This window comes from Monodelphis domestica, chromosome 4 (genome assembly GCF_027887165.1).
Source record: "Monodelphis domestica isolate mMonDom1 chromosome 4, mMonDom1.pri, whole genome shotgun sequence".
NCBI classification, from domain to species: domain Eukaryota; kingdom Metazoa; phylum Chordata; class Mammalia; order Didelphimorphia; family Didelphidae; genus Monodelphis; species Monodelphis domestica.
In genome coordinates, this window is record NC_077230.1 from 366,155,895 (window position 1) to 366,176,074 (window position 20,180).

General features: G+C 40.3%; 1 protein-coding gene across 2 annotated transcripts; it reads left to right on the plus strand.

Annotated features, from left to right (window-relative positions):
• Positions 1-1,552: 1,552 nt before the first annotated feature.
• AKIRIN1 (akirin 1) lies at positions 1,553-18,188 on the plus strand. 2 transcript variants are annotated; one of them, XM_001381050.5, is made up of 5 exons: positions 1,554-2,417; positions 12,138-12,278; positions 13,641-13,775; positions 15,627-15,698; positions 16,565-18,188. In XM_001381050.5, exons 1-5 carry the CDS (start codon positions 2,213-2,215, stop codon positions 16,573-16,575), a joined length of 564 nt encoding a protein of 187 aa, XP_001381087.2. In that variant the 5' UTR covers positions 1,554-2,212; the 3' UTR covers positions 16,576-18,188. The 2 variants fall into 2 exon arrangements, with proteins under 2 accessions (XP_007492894.1, XP_001381087.2); XM_007492832.3 differs by lacking the exon at positions 15,627-15,698 and having other exon boundaries at positions 1,553-2,417.
• The last annotated feature ends 1,992 nt before the right edge of the window (positions 18,189-20,180 follow it).

The following is a 20,180-nucleotide window of genomic DNA, read 5'->3' on the forward strand; positions in this document are numbered from 1 at the left end:
TAATTAATAAGTATTGGGTTTAAAAGCTAGGTCTAGACTCCAAATCCAATCCATATATTGGCATATTGTCAACAAGAAAGATGGACTAGCATGAACAAAGGTGGGAGACAGATTTTTACAGAAAATTAAGTAAAGAAGTTTGCCCAGTGCACAAAGTAGTTTAGAGAAGTAGGATGTTGGGGCCAATTCAAGTAGGCCCTTGAATACACGATTAAAGATTTGGACTTTATTGGGTGGATAAGAGGAAGTCATCAGAGTTCTTTGAGTATCAAAATGACATGATGTGTGTTATTTTTTGTTAAAACCAATCTGGAAATGTATGCAGAATAGATTACAGAGAAAAGAAATTGGATGCAGGAGTTTGGTAATAAGATTTAGGTTCAGTAGGCCAAGAAAAGAAAGGCCTAGATAATAAAAGACATTATGATTTGGTAACTTACAATGAGGGACAAGGGAAAATGGAGTCAAAGATGCTCAAAAGAGTTCTTCACGGCTAGGTTTTAGAGAATTAGGGTAATATCTGGACAGAGAGAGACAGACAAAGACAGACAGGAAGATCATGATGTAGTGCTTAAAGAACTGAACCTAAAGTCAGAAGTACATGAAGAAGTTGAGGAGATGATCCTCCATTCCACTTAAAAGAGGCATTGAATTCTTTAATGGAAGGTTGATGCTCAACCTTATCTTCATAATGAATGTTTACCAAGTTGGCAGGCAAAATTTCATTTGAAAGGATCAGAAGCAATTCTCATTTCATTAAGGCTTCCACCACAACAATCCTTAGAAGGTACATAGTGCGAATGGCATTTTCCTCATTTTACAAAAGAAAAAATGAAGTCTCAGAGAGACTATGCCCAGATCCCCACAGCTGGTAATTATAAGGATTAAATGCCAAACTCCTTACATGCCTTCTTGAGCACCATGTCACCCTGCCCAGGATCACACAAACTTAGAAAGTTTGGAAAGAAAGAACATGTCTTGTACTGCAACAAGGGTGGATTTGGTTAGCTTCCCAAGTAAGGGTAACAACAGAACATGGCACCTAGTTTTTTAGGGTTCTTAAAAATAAGACAGACATCCATCTATCAGGCCTCTTACAGCAGGTAGTGTGGCCCTAATGGAAAGAGCACTGAATTTAGAATTAAAACACACACAGGGCTTTGCCACCTAAGAGAATCACAGGAATCATGTAGACTGGAAAAGGGGTCTTATCATGCACCCAACCACAATGCAATGCAACTTGCTAAAACTCTTACTAAGTAAGCTCCTCTGGGTTAGGTCTTCGGTAGACATAGCCTAAAATAAACCCCTGCCCTCAAGGAGTTTACATTCTAAGGAAGGAAGTTGCTCAGCACCTTCAGAGAGACTGAGAGCTCTTCAGAAAGCAAGGCCTTTCAACTCTCTCAGCCTCAATTTCCTTCTCTCTAAAATGGGGGAGGGGTGCTGGGAAATGTCACAAAGGTGTCCTTTGGGGGATTAAATCTGTGCAGACTTGCGGGACCAGGCGTCACTGCCGCGCCCCTGGACAGGGGTGACCCTAGATGTGGGGGTGGGGAGGGCGGGGTGTGGCGGCTCTCGGGGCATGTGTCAGGGTCACCCATCCCCCGCTCCCCAGGGCGGCCACACGGCGCCCCCTGCCGGACGGCGCCCGTGGGAACCTCCGCCCTAATCCCCTAGTGTGACTTCTCCCTCGGGCCCTGAGTCTGGCAGCCAGCAAAGAGGCCCCGACTCCAGTAGCCCCAGAAACGTAGGGAAGAGAAGGCGAGACTTGGGGGAGGGGCGGGAAGAGGGGAAGGAGAAGGGGAAAGGAAGGAGGCGAAGAGGAGAGGGGGGGAAGGGAGTCTACCACCCGGCTGTTGCTTGGTGACCCTGCCCTCTCTTTCCCCACCCCCACCCCCACCCCACCCCCGCCCTTCTTGGGCATCAGGCGGTTCCATTTCCCCAAAAGGGGACGCCCGCGGCTGAGCCTCGGTTAGATAGGCACTTTCGGATGGTTTCGACCGCCTTCCCCCCTACGGGTGGTGTAGCAGTCCTCCTGACGTCACAGGGGCGGGGCTCGGCGGCGCTGCCGGGTGCGGGAGGCGCCATTGGAGCCGGCTCTGCCCGAGAGCCCCAAGCGGAGGCGCCGTAGCAGGTCGGGCCATTTCGCCACCGCTGCCTCCACCACCTTTCTCCTCGCCGCCCTCGTTGTAGTCGTCCTTCGGCCCCGGGCATGGCGTGCGGGGCGACGCTAAAGCGGCCCATGGAGTTCGAGGCAGCGCTTCTAAGCCCCGGCTCGCCGAAGCGGCGGCGCTGCGCCCCCTTGCCGGGCCCCGCGCCGGGCCTGCGGCCCCCGGACACTGAGCCGCCGCCTCAGCCTCAGCTCCAGCCGCCGCCGCCGTCCCCGCCCGGCAGCGAGCGCCGCCTGCGGACCCCGGGTAACAGGGGTGGGCCCGGGAAGCCGGGGCGGGGGGCAGCGGAGGGGAAGGGGCAGGGCCCAATACTGGAGTCCGGGCTAGGCCGGAGCCTAGGCCTGGGGAGGGGGAGTGGGATCAGGGGCAGAGTTTTGGGGTATGGGGGGCAGCCGGCGAACCTCTGAACCGCCCAGCTCAGTGCGACCCTCAGTGGTCCAGACCTCAGAGAGAATCGAGGCCGGGCCCTAAGAAAGAAAAGAAACCCGGAACAGCTGTGTGTCTGGGGGTTCCGGGGGCCACCCTCGTCCTCTTGTTGTGCTGCACACCCGTGCTTACTTACCTAAACTACAAGCAATACACCGGGCATGGGAGAAAGGAAGAACCTTAGGATTTCAGGGGGCAGAGGGAATTGGAAAATAGAATACATCAATAAAGTATCTGGCATTATTGCAGTTTATATGGGGGGAGTTAAGGCCTTGGGATAAAAAGGAGGGCATAAGAAGAGATGACACAGAACAGAAGGTCACATCAGGGTCCATTTTAACTAATTTAAAGGGATTGGCCCAGTTCTTTTGTTCAGGAATTTTTCTGTGTCAAATTTGGTTTCCAAGTGATAGGCCATCAGAGCTTGAAAATCATTAAATACCCTAAGATTGTTGTGATTGGATTTGGTGTGTAGACTGCCAGGAAAAAGGAGGAAAAAGCTTCCGTGGGAATCTCAGCAAAGGCCTGTCTTGATTTGTATGGGAGCCAAGGGATATGTTAAAAAATTACTTATTTAAAAACAAAATTTAGTTAGATCCAAAGGACTTCCTGAAATAGGAGTGTCAAAAAGAAGTCCTTGGGAAATAACCTTTCAGTACTTAGTCTCCTGATTCTTCAAGTTTATAATCTTAGAACTTCCTTAAACTCATCTCTAACCATTTATTTTTCTTTAATCATCAAATTCTGCCATTCCTTCCTTGCATATAGAAGATTCAACTTTTATTTTATTAACATAATCCAAGCCTTCACCTTCCCATCTAAATTACTGCAAATTTATTGCTTTGTAATGTTAATCTTCCTAAAATTTGATTTCATCCTATTATTCCCAGCTACTTTTCAGGTCATATCCAAACTTCCCATCAATTAACCCCCCTTATGCTTCCAGATTTCTCACTCTTCTCCAAAATTACACATGTTCAAGCTAAACTGGTTTTCTTCCCATCACCCAAATGTTCATTCTTTCTCCATTCTTTCATTCTGTGTTGATCTTGTCACCACAAGGAGGGTGCTCTTCCTCATTACTAAACCAAGTCTTATACTTCCTTGGAGGCTGAGCTCAAAGCTCACTTCCATTAAACTAACGCTACTCCCACAATAATCTTACTTTGAGTCTTTAGCACTAAAAGTGCTGTTATGTTATATAGCTATCACTCTCTGCTTGCCTGAATATTGCCTTAGTATTTTTCCTTTGTTTCAGAGAATGCTGGATTTGATATTAGAGTATTTCTGGCTTTGCCATAAATTAGCTGTGTGACCTTGAAGAAGTCTGTACATCTTTGTGCCTCAGGTTCCTTCTATGTAAAAAGAGGAAGATGAATGGCTGCTCCCATCTCTCCATTCAGTCTAATATTTAAGTGCTTTCTATGTAAAAGGCACTTATGCTAGGTTCTGAGGACGCTTAAGATGAAAAAAATGACATAGGCCTTCTCATCAAGGACCCTACAGAGGAGGCATCAAGGACAGCCTGCTTAAATAAATAGAAGCAAGAGATGTCAAGATAAAATCAGGGAACTGCATAACAGTCCAATTTGATTGGAACATAGAATGCTTCAAGACAAAAAAATGTGAAATAAGACTGGAAAGGTAGGTTGGAATCAGATTGTGGAATGCCTTAAATGCTAGGTTAAGGCATTTGTATTTTATCCAGAGTAAATATAGAGTGTCTTTGGAGACTTTTGAACAAAGGACTAGCATGGTCTAACCTATGCCTTAGGTATAGACAGTTTTAGTTTGCTGTGGGAAAAATGGTCTGGAGAAGAGGAAAAGAAACTAAAGCTAAGGGGGAGACCATTTAGGAGACTATTAAAGTCTACATGAAAAGTGATGGAAAATATCAGAATTAATGTGTAGCAGTGGGAATAGAGAAAAGGACAAAAGATACTGCTGAGGTAGAATTATAAGACTTTCTCATTAGATGTGAGAGGTATGGAATGATTCAAGGTTTTGAGACTGAAAGGCTAGTGGTATCTTTCATAGAAATTTGGAAGTTAAGAAAAGGAACAGATTTAAGTAGGAAGACAACTTAAATTTTGGATATTCTGAGTTTGTAGGACATCCAGGAAGAAGAGTTGAGCAGTTGGGGATACGGGACTAAATATTTTAGGACAGAAATGACACTTCTGAGGATCAAGTGAGATAAAAAAAAATATGTATAAAAGTGATTCAAAGAATAGAAAGAACTATACTTTAGTAAGAGATCTAAGGACAGTGCCTGTGCTCTCTAGTTTTGTATTCCTCAGAATACCGTCCCTGAACTGGACTTGTAAGTTCAGTAAAAGCTTATAGTATAGTGGTAGTCTCTCGGTGATCAAGTATGACTATACAGTAAAAGCTTACTGCATTGAATTTGAAGTGCCTAGGTTTCTAGTGTGGGCCCAGTGCAATATATTTGGTATGCAACATATTTGGAATGAGGACCCAACCTAGTTGAGTTGGAATAGACTTCCCCAACTGTAGGATCCTGTATAGAGCCAGAATGAATCTTTGAAGTGAGGTTGTCTGGTCCAACACTTTACCCCCCAACCCCTCTTTTTTTCTTTTGCTTTACAGATTAAGAAATAACCCTAGGGTGATTAAGTCACTTGCTTAAGGATGTAGAGCTAGTGTGCAACAGAGGCAGAATTTGAACCTGTGTCCTGATTCTAAATCTTGCTTGGTAATGAATTTTTGAGCCACAGGAACTCTTCTAAGCAGAGGGGTTGTGCCTGGTATCAGTGGAGGGAAGCACCCACCCCAAAGAAATTAATCCTCCAAGTAAATATGACCTCATAGACAGGAAGAGAACATAACTGAAATCTCAGAACTATAGAAGACCCAACCCACATCTAAACAGGAATTCCTTCTATAACATCCCCAACAGTAGCTATCCATTTTTGTCTTGAAGATCCTCCAGTAAAACAGGACTTTCAGTCATGATGTAGTCTCATTAGTAATAGGAATATGCTTTTTCATCATAGTGAACATTTACCATTTCTAGCCATTGTTCCTTGTTCTGGTTTCTGAGGTGTCATATACAAGTCCATTTCAGATATTTGCTATTGACTCTCCAGCTACCGACAAGGCTTCTTTTCTCAGTATCCCCAGTGCTTTGAGGTAATCCTCCTATGACATTGTCTTTAGTCCCTTCACAATTCTGGTTACTCTGATATTCTCCAGCATGTCAGGGTCCTTTATAACATTCAATAGTGAGAACTAAACACAATATCCTAGAGAGAGGCCTGGCCAGAACAGAAAACAGCAGTACTATTACTACCTCCACTCTGGATATTTGACTTTGATTGATGTAGCCTAAAGTGGAATTAGTTCTTTTGTCTGTCTTATTACAGAGTTATTTAGTGTTGAGCTAATAGTCCACTGAAATCCTAGCTTTTTTTTCTTATGAACTATTGTCTTACCATTTTATACTATATTAATCTTAAAGTGAGCCTAAAGCTTGAAGATCTGGTTAGTAGCTCAGTTATTTATACTGAAAATATTTTGTTTAAATCCAGTAATAAAAGAATACAAAATTACTAATGGTTTGCCCTTCAGGGTATATTTTGTATGAAAGGTGCCATTGGAATTTAAAAGAGAAAACCTTTGATTCCAGAGTAGAAGACTTTGAAAGCATGTAGGATGGAAGTGATAAAAGAAGCTATTTTGCTACATTCACTAAATGAAACCAACCAATCTCACAAATGAATTTTTAAATCAGTAATTAAATCAGTAATTCTTTGCAACTGCTCTAGGATGGCAATGATTATCTTAAAGGTTTTGTCTTGAGGGTTGTCCAACTTCACACGCACACAAAAACTTCTTTAAATAACTCATATTAATTCATAATAATTTGGAAAAATATGCCATGAAACTTTGTGAACGAAATTATAACATCAAACAATAGAGTATTTATAATCTAAAAGTGAATCTGTCATCATTCCTCAAGAATGTTTGTTGGGTCAATTGAAACACCAGAGATGACAGTGTTTTTTTAAAAAAACCAAATTGAACTTGGTCCAGGGTCTTTGGATTTCCTTCAGCTGCTTATGTGATCTAGTAGATTTATCACATTGCATTATTGTCACTTGTAAAGAAGAAGGGATTTTTTTTCTTTTAAAAAATACCCATTAGTATTTTGTAGTTTTAACTTAATGAAGATTAGAGTGGTTGGTGATAGGTTGAAAGATAATTAACATTTGGTAGAATGCTTTTTTTCTTCTTTTAAAATCACCTCAATATAAATTGTGTTTTCCTCTCTTGATCTGTATTCCATTTTAGGGTTGGTATTGGCCAGTCATTTTTGGAGTGCAAAGGATTTGCTTTTGCAGTTTATTCACCTTGTAACTGCAATGGCAGCTGGTGGTTGATGAAAGACCTTCTGTTCTGTAGCATTTGTTCTCCTCACACTTGTCCTTTCTTGTCTTTGCATTTCTTTATATATTTGTACTGAATCTGACAATTCTTTGATTCTGGGACAAAAGAGGGAAGGACTTCATAGTTTCAGTGAGTCAAAATTAGAATTTTGAGAACCTTTGAATGAAAACTTTGCTAATCTTAATGTTCTTTTAAATTGTTCAAGCAAAGAGTGGTAATTATACATGACTTAGACTTAAGTAAATAAGGCTACCTACTTGAGGGTTTTATCTATTTAAAAATCTGAATTCCTCAAGTATGCTTTCTAAATTGAAAACTAAATACCTTGGAAGTGATTGGAAGATTAGAGAATCTAGTGGGGGGGGGTTGGAAAGGGAGGGAGAGAGGAAGGGGAGAAAGAGACTTGATCATGTGTTATAGAGATGGACATGGATCATCCCTGCCTCTTTTTTTTTTAAGCACTGCTTTTAAGGAGCTTGATAGCTGCTGAGATGCACCATGGATATAAAATACATATTACCCAAAGTAGATTGTGGTAGAGGTAAAGGAGAGGTCCAGGCAAAATGAATTAATCACTAGAGAAAAGAGATCTTACTTATAGTAAACTGACATCTAAATTGATTGTTAAATAACAGCTCTATTGTATACAGCATTTAAAAAATATATTTGATAAAGTATTTTATAAAGTTTACACAGCATTTTTACTGAGACAACCTGAGTTTTGGTATTGTGGTTCATCTCATCCCCATTTTATAGATAAGGAAATTGGGGACCAGTGTAATAGGGATCTGCTTAGGCTTTGACTCTTCTCTAGACTCATAAAAGGGGAGCAGTCATGGATTCAGTAAGTGTCATGGTCATGTGCTGAGCTCCTTTGAATTTTTTCAGAGCATTCCTTAAGACTTTTTTGTAGAAGTAGTAATAATAGTTGCTCACATTGCTATAGCACTTTAAAATCTTGAAGTGCTTTGCTTATGGCAAACCTGTATAGTGAAAATATTAGCTCCATTTTATTAAAGGAAACTGAGGCTTAGAACCATGAGGTTCCTTGCCTGAGGCCACAAAACTACTGAGTGTTTGAGGTAGGTGGCTTAATATAGTACTCTCTCTTACAGCATTCTGCAATTAGTGTTCCAAATGAGGTGCTAAATAGGAGACTTTTCTACATTTAAGGAGTCCCCTGTCTACTTTGAAAGATAGAACAATGTAATGATGAAAAAAGTCATGTAGTTCTTATTAATTCAACAAATTAAGTTGGATTCCATTCCTTCCTTAGACTTTACTATTCAACCCTGAAGTCCTCTCTGAGCTTTAGTTTTCTTAGCTATAAAATATCAGCTATTAATTATTTCTACCTCAAGAGCTGTGTGGTTGGTTGTGAGGATCAAATGAAATAATTATGTATTATAGGGCTTTGCAAACTTTAAAAGCGCCCTACAAATTCTAGTTGTTATTTATTGGCTTTACAAGGACAATTCTAAATATTGTGTGGGAGACAAAAAAAATAAAATAGTCACTGTCCTGCATAGAGCTGGGGAGAAAAACATTTATACAAATAGCCACAACATAAGATGGGATATGCAGACCAATACAGAAGTATAAAGTTCCATGTTTAGAGATGAAAGAGACCCCTCCTTCCTGAAGCAGCTTTCATAGAACAGAAAGGAAGGAGACAGTGGTGTGATGGAAAGAAATTAGTTCAAGATCTGCCTCTGAAACTTAAGAGCTGTGTCATTTCTGAGCTTTGGCTTCCTCTTATTTAAAACTGGGGAAGTCATAATTACAATTAAGGTGCTATCTACATATGCATGTGAGTTATTTTTAGAATAGTCCGAAATTGACAGGCTTGGAAGGAAGATTAGAAATTATATGTTGCTGATAGGTAAGAGCATGAACATCCTCCAAATAATATCCTATCATTTATTGGCATTTAGGTGGCTTAGTGTCTTTTCCTGAAAGAAAGCTAGGGTTATTCATGTCCAGTGGTTTAGGAAAAGCTCACTTTTCTTTGATCCTAGTCAATCCAGTACATAGATTACTCTTTAGAAACTAAATTTGGGTAATCTCCTGGGAATTTTAGAGGAAGAGGAAAAGTTAGCAATATTTGGTGGGCATTTTTTTCATAGCTCACATTTATGTAATGTTTTATGGTTTACAAAGAACTTAAATATGATGAGAAATAAGACACTGAGGAAGTGGTAGATGAAATATCCTTAGGGAATAGGTAATACTTGTTTGGAAGTTTAAAAAATGAAAAGCTCAGCACACTGGAAAGCATATAAAGGGAACTTGATAAAGGTGCATTATATATTGAACTCCTTTGTGTTTAGGCAAGTTGAGTAAATGTTGCTTTTGAACTCTCACTTTAAAATTACAAGAACATTGTCAGACAGGAAAATGAACAATTTTCTCATAAGCAGTGATTATTCTCAAGATCACTACTGATATGATTTAACCAATTATGGGCACTTCTTCCACCACTGCAAATTGCAACTCCTTTCTGAACTTTTTATCCTTTACAGGTCATATACATAAATGCTTCATCTATCCAATGCACTGGAGGCTTTATTCATGGTTTCTTCCTCCTGTGTCTGTTCCCACCCTAATATCTCATTGTATTTCTCTCTGCTGTCTCTGTGCCGTGACCACCTCCATTTCTGTTCATAGATATCTCCATTGATATCTTTAATGTAACTTCTTGCAGTTTGTTGTTGGTAACCCAACTATAGTTTAGTTTGAGGTGTTCATGAGTTCCAGGTACATATCATCACCAGAAGAATATTAGTATTAGAGAGATGGGCTTTTGCTGCCTTAAGCAGTTTGATGTGATTGTGATTAAAAGCTGATCAGTTTCCTGGGTGTCATCTAGCTTTCACATCTTCCCCAGTTCTGGAAACAACTCATTGTCCATCTGCAGTACCTCTCCAGGATCTTGATAGACTACCATCCTGTGTTGTAAGAATAACATAGTCTATAAGTTACTAAAAATTGTTATACTCCTACTATGTTCCAGGTATTGGACTAAGTGCTGGGGATACAAATTTGGAAGGGGGGAAAAAAGTTCCTGCCTTTAAGGAACTCAGATTGGAGAGACAACAAACCAAAGAAAGATAGCAAAGGATGGGGTGAGGAGAATGGTGGAAAAGTAAAATTACAAATGATTATAGCTAGGTGAGAAATGAAGAGATGTCTAAAGAAACCTTAAAATTCTTTCAAAGGAAATATTTATGGCCTAGGACCATGATGGTGAACCTGGACCTCTCTGTGGGCATGTGCACCATTGCTTGCCAGAGTAAGTTACTAGAAAGTTGGAGGGAGCTGCTCCCTTACCCCTCTCTACCCCATTACTCTCTCCCCCTGAGCAAAGCACCTGGACCACTCCCTTGTGGAGGAGGGGGAGGCAAGGCAAGGCAAGGCAAGGCGAGCCACTCTGTGGCTAAAAGACCATCACTGGCCACTTGCATTTACTTTTGAGACAATTAAATTCAAATCCTATCTCTACTACTTATGTATGTCTGATCTTCAGCAAATCCTTTCTGGACCTCAGGTTCTTCTTTAAAACGAGAGAGAGGGCTAGACTTGATCTTTAAGGTCTCTCCCCAATCTAAATCCTGTCTTCCAAATGGGAAGATGTCTTTGTTGGTTTTGCATATGGAGATTTGTGATTGGTCATTCTTTAGTTGACTTTGTTACTTTAAATCTTTTTAATAAAAGTCACCCATAAACTTGTCTTTAATAATTATAATAGATATATAAAACTTGAAGATTTTCATATTACTCTGCATACATCATCTTAGTTAAGCCTTATAGCAGCCTTATGAGGTCGGTTCTACAATTATCCTCATTTTATAGATTTGAGAAAGTCAAGGTTCCTAGAGGTTGTTACTTGTCCATGGGCTCACAGCTTGTAGATGCCAGGGGTGAGGCTTTAATCTAGGCCTTTCTGGAAGAAAGAGTATCCACTAGATGACATTGCCCTTCAGTCTTCTAAAACTGTACAAAATACAGATCATCTTGTGGCTCCAGAGATCATGTTGTAGGCCACAGATTCCTAAACAGTCAATTAGTTGCAGGTAATTAGATCTTTTAAGTCTTACCTGCAAGATTCCAAGTAAGGTAGACAGGGGCCAACCTTTCTAGCTGAAGTATTTCCCATTCTAGCCACACCCTTCTTAGTTTGAAATAGCACTAGGAGGAGGGGCAGGGTGACTTTGAGGGACTTGTGGTTGGTGTGGAATAAATCTGAGGATCTTTCCACTCCCTATACATGGCCTTTGCTTTACTTTGTCCCTATTAGCATCTCATTCTTAGTATCACCAGTGATCAAAAAGGCTTCAGAGAAACCAAAAGTAGCTCCTAATCAAGAAAAATTTGGAGATCTCTGTTGTAAATGGTGCCTACCTGGGATGCTCTGCATTTCATAGGCATGAACTCTATAGTCAAAAGAGAACATTGAGGTGCTTATGGGAAGAGTGCTAACCAAAAGATGTACTTCTACCTAAGGATGGAATAAGAAAAGTTCACTGCATTCTGGGAGGCAAAACAAAGAGTCCTTATTTTAGCTGTGCAACTCTGAGAAGCATTTTACAAACCTTAAGGATTTCATTACTACGTTGCTCACTTATAAAATGAGACTGTTGAGAATAGATGTTTTCCAATATCCTTTCTTGTTCTGATATCTATGATTTTCGAATTGTTCAAAATGGAGATCTTGCCTTTGGATGATCCATAAATTGGAATAGATCATAATGGAAGCATACTGTCTAGTGTGGGGCCTGAAAGGAGGGAAAAGAAATATAATGTAATATAAACACAATAATAAACATTTTAGAAAGGAGTTCATTTAAATGCTTTTAGGAAACACCCCAAATTTAGTTAGATAAAGGAAATCTTTGTCCCTTGTCTTATACTAAACCAAGTAGTGTAATGAAGAAGTCTGTGGACCCCTTCTCAGGAATGTGTCTTGTTTAAAATGCATAAAATATGTAGCATTAAAAGGAAACCAATTCTATTGAAGTTCACTTATCAACATTTTTTAAAAAGATAACAGACCCCAAATTAAGAAGTCAATCAACACTATCAAAATTTGAGGAGAAAGATACAGTGTTTTCTTTTTTCTTTTTTTATTAGAGCAAATATTTCAGAACATCAAACAAGAATACAGTCGCTATCAGAGGTGGAGACAATTAGAAGTTGTCCTTAATCAGAGTGAAGCCTGCACTTCAGAGGGTCAGTCACATTCTTCAGGACTTACAGCACCAAGTTCACCAGGTAAGGGTACAGTTTTAAAATTTCTTTAATAGGATTGTGTTTGTTTAATCATACCAATAATAGGGTTTTCATTGAATTTCAGGTTTAGTATTAGTTTATGTTAATAGAACATTTCAGCAATGTACTTTTATATGTATATGTCCACTTGGGAGAAATATTTTTGCATTTCCCAGTATTTTTTTATATTAATTTAATGAGTTTGCCCAGGAGCAGAATCACCAGAAAAACCCAATATATGACTTGCTTTTTTCTATATATTCACACCCCACAAAAGATAGTGCTGACCATCATGGCTCAGTTATAAAGTCATTAATGCATTACTTGCCAACACTGTTGAAACCCAACAATAATATTGTTGCTATGGAATTAACTTCCCCTTCCCACCAGCCTCATTTCACCTTGAGTATTTTCATTGAATCAATAAATATTTGTCAGGGTCTGCTTGGCTTTACACAAGCCAGATGCTCAGTGCTATTTCTTCCGGACTGATAACTTGTATGCTATTCACAGGGGGTAATTTCTCTATCTCTAGTAATGTTTTATATGATTTACTGTTAGTAGCAATCTGATACCTGCATAGTATTGCAATGTAAATTAGCTCTACTTTTTCATCCTTATAGGAGTGGGGTGATCCTTTGTCAGAGAATTCAAGACTGATTCTGAGGTTGAGAATGATGATAACTGATGGCCTTTAGACTTTCAGAGATTGATTCTATTGCATATTTTTTCTGCTAAGAATGTGTCTTATCTTAAAAGTTTATTAGGAGGCATTAGTGTTAGTGACTGATAACATGTTATTAGCTAAATTCACATTATCCATATTGACCCATTGCTTCTACTCCCTAGACCTCAGTTTCTTCACATTAAGAAGAATTAGGATGATGACTAGGATAAGGACTAGATCACTGTAGGATCATGAATGTTTAGTCCAGCCCCTCAGTTTATATTTGAAGATTTTGCCCAGGGACACGTGCTATGTGATAATGCCAACATTCAAACCCAGCCTTGCCTCCTACTGAGGTCTCTTTCTGCTTCGTTTGTTTGAGTTTGAGTTTTTTGCTTTAAAGCCTAATCTTATTCTTTTAGTCTTTGCTGCATTTTGGTAATGTCACAGCATTAAATGTGTGCCACCTTCTATGATGTTAGAGACATTCTTTTGAGCTATATTTGTATAACGGTTTGTGATTCTAAGGGTTTTGTCCATATGTTCTTAGTCAATCTCATAAGGAAACCAGGGTTCATTGATTTGGCCCATTTGGCTCACAAGGGGCCAAACAAGATGTTTGCTCTTAGTCTGAGCTTTTGGAACTAGAGTGACAGTTCAGCAGCAGTTCCATAGACTTTGTATTTTTCTTTGTTTAGGTTCATCCTGGATGAAAAAGGACCAGCCAACATTTACATTACGACAAGTGGGACTATTGTGTGAACGTCTTTTAAAAGACTATGAAGATAGGATTCGGGAGGAATATGAGCAAATCCTCAATACAAAATTAGCAGGTGAGTTGAGGCTGTACTATATTGATGCAATTAGAGCTTTCCTTAAAATAGTAACTATAAGTAGTGTTTTCACTGGTACAGGTAGGAGTTTGGTTTTGTTTTGTTTTTAGGTTTTAAATTTGCTTACTGAGGCACATGATTTTGCTATTATTTTCTAGTTCTTGATTTCATGGTATGGACATAAATATCTTGTGTGTATAAAGTTGCTCAGATACTGATTTGACCTGGTTGGTGTGAGTGACAAAAGGGTGTGTTGTGGCACTTGGATAGCTAAAGCACTTTACAAATACAGGGCAATGCCCAGGAGAGGGCTATCCCCACCCCTCGGGCCATCCTGGGACCATTCAGGTCAGGCTAGAATGGTCTTCCTGCTAGAGATTAGAATGGGTGGGGGGGTAGGGTACAGAGATTGTAGCAGCTTAGGGACTGTGATCAAGATAGCATAGCATATGGCCCTTAGGGACCCTACAGCCTGGAACCTTCTGCATAGTACTTTTTGATCATAAATGCAATGTGGTGGCATTTATAAGGGAGTGAAAAAAGGCCCGAAGTAAAATTAAAGGTATGTGGTAGGAGAGAAATGAAAGGTACTTTAGAAAAGGGGAGGGCTTTATGTAGTCCTAAAATGAATTATTTTTAATTTGATGTTGAAAATAATAACTAGTCAGGAAAGAATTTGAAGAAAGACCAGTGAGTTCAAGAGGATTTAAGTAGCCACTTCTCCAGTGACTCCCTCTGTCCACAGTCAAATTGCCCACAGAGAATTTAGAGCTGGAAGGGACTCAAGGAATCGTCTAGAGGCCCAGGGAGTGGTCATGCAGCTATCATGGCAAGGCAGGGATAGAAACCTAGGCCTTCTGGGATACTTTCTCCTCTACCTTCAAGGCTGCTTTAATTATCTTCTCTGCCTGGATTCCTGCAATATGTTGTTCACTGGCTTTTCTCTAATATCATGGGTCTTTATTTAGTCGTTGCCACAATTGTGCATTTTTACAAATTTGAAGGGGCAGGAGCTATTCTAGCCCTAAAAATTAAGGATGACTGAAGTAGGGGGAGCAGGAAAGGAGTAAAAGTGAGGAGAAAGAGACCATTTATAGAAGGGAGGAGTGCTAGGAACAGTTGGTGCTTTCTTATAGCTCTTATTTTCCATATTCTTCCCTTCACACACCAGGCCAGGGACAGAGTAGATGACTGAGCTCTAATGAGTCTCTGACAGCCCTCTTCCCATCAACTGCATGTTTAGTTATACATACCCCACCCCCTTCCTTATATCCCCATTCAGGTCAGCCCTTCTCTGCTCCTATGTCAGCTTGTGCAGTCTCTGGCACTGAACCTTCTCTGCTGCTTTCCTTCCCTATGCCCCTCCTTGCATCTGTCAGGACGCTTTCCTGCTTTCTAGGCAGTTTCCTCTCCCAAGAAGCCTCTCCAAGGGAATTGGTTGGCAGAGTTTTTCATTGTCGTTATTCACCCTGTTAACCATCTTACTGTTCCCCCTCTGATACACCCTCATTTTGGGGTCTTTGTGGAGAAAGTAGTGATGCAGAGAGAGGGTTAAACTTCTTAGAGTTTATCTTTATTAGTGTCCTCTAGAATGTGTACTGTCTGTGTGTGGCTTTCTGTTTATGAAAGTGCTCAGCAATGGTTTGCTCCTAAAATAGACTCTTTCAAATAACAGAAGACCAAAATGAGGACCAGGCAATTGGCCTTGAACTTCTAGAGGAAGGGGCAGGTACTAGGCAGTAGGAGGACTGGCGGGCTTGGAGACCAACTTTAATGTGGGGAAAGGAGTCTTGTGGAGTTGATCAGAACCCTGAGATTCAATGCATGGAACGGTATCTTTTCCCCTCATAGAACAATATGAATCTTTTGTGAAATTCACACATGATCAGATCATGCGACGATATGGGACAAGGCCAACAAGCTGTAAGTGATTCCTCTGACTCATTTGTCAGGGTCATCTTTATCTTTTCTTTTTCCAAAAATTCTAAAAGTTAAGATTTTTATATTGTGTGCCCAAGACCCATAGGGTCTTCTGCTGAGGGCAGTGGTTGACACTGGGCCAGGCCCCTCTGCAGCACAAGGCGCCAGGTGATTTAACACCCCAGCCCTATTAGGGCAAGGTGCCTTTTCCCTCCCATTGCCATGAATAATGTGAGAAAAGGCAAATGAAACCCACCCAAGAAATCCAAATTATGCTTTTTCCAGATTTAAATCCATCAGTTTGGTACTTTGACTTAAATTTTTTCGTGCAGTGCTCAGGATTTCTTGATTTTGAAGATTGTGGAACTTCCAGATACCTAAAATTTACTTGAGTATATCAGGGGTCTGTGATTTCCTCATTATGAGTACTCCCTCCATTAGGTTAGACTTGCAGTCCTCCTTTTCTTTAGGAGATGGTCATGTTGAGCTTCTGGGGCTGAGAAAATTCCTTCCCTAGTATCTGATTGATCATCTGGCAGAGAAGGTTCTCTAAACTTACCTTAGATGGCTCTTGGAAAACAGACCCAAGGTTAGTTGCCAAGTAGTTGACACCACTGACACAGCATTTAAGACCCTAATAGCACAATGAGACATGGTGGATGGAGGACATTGGTGGAGGCCTAATGTTCTAATTAGTCAAAGGAAGTGCAAAGAGATGGGCCCAAGTTCATTTAAGTAAAGTTTGAGAATTTTCCTTCCAATGAGTAGTAAAACCTGTATGCCAGAGTGTTCTGCCTATATTCTTATTTGTATGTCAATGAAGTACAACATTGTATTTTTACTGATAACTGCTACTCTTCTTTTTGCAGATGTGTCTTGAATTTTCTTTGCATATCTGGGTACCTGGTCTGACCTCAAGAGATGGCTGCTGTACACTTTTGCAACTGGTTTGATATCACATTTCAGCTCCAACTTTGCATCCTGAGAACACTTAAAATATCTCTGCAGGTCCATTTTTATATAACTTGAAAGACCTTGAAACTTTCTGGTTGCCACAAGCATAACTTTCTTTTCTGCTCAGCCAATAAACAGCTGTGCCCTACCACGAGATATTTCCCAAACACAAAATACATGGAGCAGCAGTTTAGCAACGTACGCCTTCATTGGCAACTAAGCAGATGGATCGTCTCCCCAAGCCCAGTTCTGTAAGGTGTGTGTGTGGGTGCGCACGATGTGTGCGTGAATGTAAGTGAGAATGAGAGAGAGTGTGTGTGTGTGTGAGAGAGAGAGAGAGAGTGAGTGAATGTATGCACGTGTGTGGGGGTGTTTTTTAAGTTATTATTTGTACTGTGCAAATTTTCTGATCTTGGGGATCCTGGCTGTGAATTTGATGCACGACAATTATGGTTAGAAACATTTTTTGGTCTACAAGGATCAATAATGTTTTGGTGACCATAGAAGTTATAACCGTGGATTGTTTTGTGTGTAGCTATTATTGTTAAATACAGGGACTATTTTCAGGCACAGAATATTAATCATAATTTAGGTTGGACAATAGATGTGATTATGATGACAGAGAGAGGTTTTTGTGGTTATAGGTTTTATATATACGGCATGGAATTAGTACAAGCTGGAGAAAGGATCATTTGACCTATGGACTCGGCCTAGCCGTGCTAAGAAAACACCTTGACTCCAAGCCTTAAAATACACACGTGGAGTCTGCAGCTCACAGCGGCTTGTGTGTTCATTTACACAACCAGGAGCTCCACCAACACTTTTGACCTCTCAGAAGAAAAGGCTTCCCCAAGAGCAGTAGGTTTTGCTTGTTTCAGTGTCACACAAGTGAATGAGGGTGGCCCTACTCGGTCCAGCATCGTATTGTTACAGTTAGTAACGGTATGTTCATCTTGGGTCATTAGACTAGAAACAGAACTTCTGATCCCACATTCAGGTTTTTCCAAATTCTTCCAAGATGTTTCCGTGCTTGGCTGCTTGGATTTTTTTTGACAGGGTGCAATCCCTGTTCTGAGTTGATAACATGCTGTTCTTCTCCTTTGAATTTCCAAGGTCGAAGGACAGAAAGTAACCTCTGTTTTGAGGAGGTGGAAGTTCAGTGTACTTTTTTTTACTGTGACTTTTCAAGGACCATATTCCACAGCAATGCCTTGTTTCCTTTATTATTGTTTCTTGAAAGTTAAATGTTTTTAGTTTAAATATAGGCTAGAATTTTAAATTAGGGCTTATTTCGAAAAATGCTGAGTTTAGTTCAAATGTATGCCAATGCCTTCTGGGCGGATAATATTCAGAGACAATTGTTCTTGATCAGACGGCATGGAGAAACCTTTTGGAATAGTCACATTTGCAGATTGCCTATTGATGAATGTCTTTGACAAATCTAACCAAAAAACTACAATGTTATCCTTTGTACATTTTCATTATATAGTGTTAACGAGCTTAGTTGCAAACCAATAAAATACTTAAGCTATTTGTTTACCTTGCCTTCTTAATATTGTTATCAAATATTCATTTAACTATATGACTTAATAGGAGGCTGCTTGCCATAAATCATTTACTCAATTTGACATGACATGGAAGATTCTCTTCTTCCATCCTCAGCCCAGGGGTGATCATTAATGATGAAAGAATGATTTTTATCTCAATTTTGAGGACTATTGCTTCATCTCTACTTATTCTTTCCTCCAAGTGGCAGTGGTTGCCAATTGTAGTTAGGAAATTAGATCTACTAAAGTGTAAGCTTCCTGAGGATAAAGACTTCATTTATCTTTCTCTCCTCTAGGGCCAAGCACAATGCATTGCAAGTTAATATTACCCTGCCCAATTACTAGTCATTCAAATGTTTATAGAATGTCAGAGCTAGAAGAAAACAGAAATAGTTCAACCATATCATTTTATAAATAAGGAAACTGAAGCCTAGACAGGAAAAATCACTAGCCCAATGTTATTGGATATTCTGAATCAAGGTATTCTGACTGAAAATCACATTTTCTTTTGGGTAAAATAGTTAATCATCACCTCTCCATACCATAGTGAGCAGACAATGTCTTGTTACCTTAGATGAGGCCACTCATAGCTAAGACAATCTCTCTCCAAGGTACCTCTTAATTTAGCTCTACCAATGAGTTGTGTTCTGGGTCTAATACCATAAAGGGATACAAATGGGAATGAGTACCTTTGAGATAAAGGGACAGCTGGGGAAAGAGCCTTCTCTGGCCTCTGTCTGCCTCTCTTGTTCTCTGTTGAGGTCACCAGAGTGTAGGTTCCAGAGGCCAAAGCAAAAGACCATTGAATTTGGAGGCAGACCTGTCCTTGAGAGCTGACCCTGTCACCCACTGATCATGTGGGAGTTAGAGGGCCTTCTCCAAAGGCCTTTCCAGCTCTAAGATTCTATACTGAGGAAAAGAGAAGCCATATTTACTATTTTGGGGCCCTGAGTTTATGGGGATAGGAGAGGTTTTCCCAACCTGGCTAGTAGGTAAAGGAAAGCCTATCCCCAGAATGATTGTGTCAGTTGGAAAAAGGAGGGTGAGATACCTTTTTAGGCTCTAAATGTCTCTGCACGCATAGCATAGACCTAATCCAAAGTAGGAGGTCAGGTCATCTGAGGGTTTAGAGTGAGTTTTTAGTATAAGTATTAAATAAGGATTTTTCTAAGTGGTGAACTAATTGGAAAAACCACACTGTTGAAAAAGTTCTTCCATTTCATGTCCCCGCCCCTGTTGTCTATTTCCCCTGGGACTTGGTTTTTTAAAGAAACTTCTTTTGGAATACCCAAACATTAGTGTGTTATTGCTAGAGGGAAGGTTAGAATCTCTTGGTTTAAATGTCCACAGGCCTCCTAGGAGTAGGATGCTAGAGGAATTGATGGTGACAGAAATCCAGATGATGTTGGCCAAATTGGAATAGGAAAGGGAATAAATAGAAAAGTGCCTACTATGTGCCAGTCACTTTACAGATATTTCATTTGATACTCAACAACAACCCAGGGAGTCAAGTGCTATTATGATCCCTATTTTATAGCTGAGGAAACCAAAGCAAATTCCTTAAATACTTCATCCAGTCTTCTTGCTAGTAAGCATCTGAAGCTAGATTTGAACTCAGGTCTCCATCCCCAGGCCCAGTGCTTCATATAACACCATTTAGCTGCTAAGTAGAAGAAAAGGCACATGGTAGGAGGGGACCCTACTGAAGAGACCTGGAATAAGGTCCACACAGAGGAGAGTGTTAAACTGGGCTTAGGGGGAGGGAAGGACACTAGGGAGCCGCAAGCAGGAATATAACAGGTCTGTGGAAGGGGCCTTGAATGTTAGGGTAAAATGTTTTGGCTGTTTTTAGGCAAGCAATTAAAAGATTAGTTTTGAGCCAGAGGTATAAAAGACTGACCAACGTGCTAGCCAGATGGGACAGGGAAAGAATTTTGGTTTGGATAGTCTGAACCAAGGAACGCTGGGAAGGAAAACTTGATGA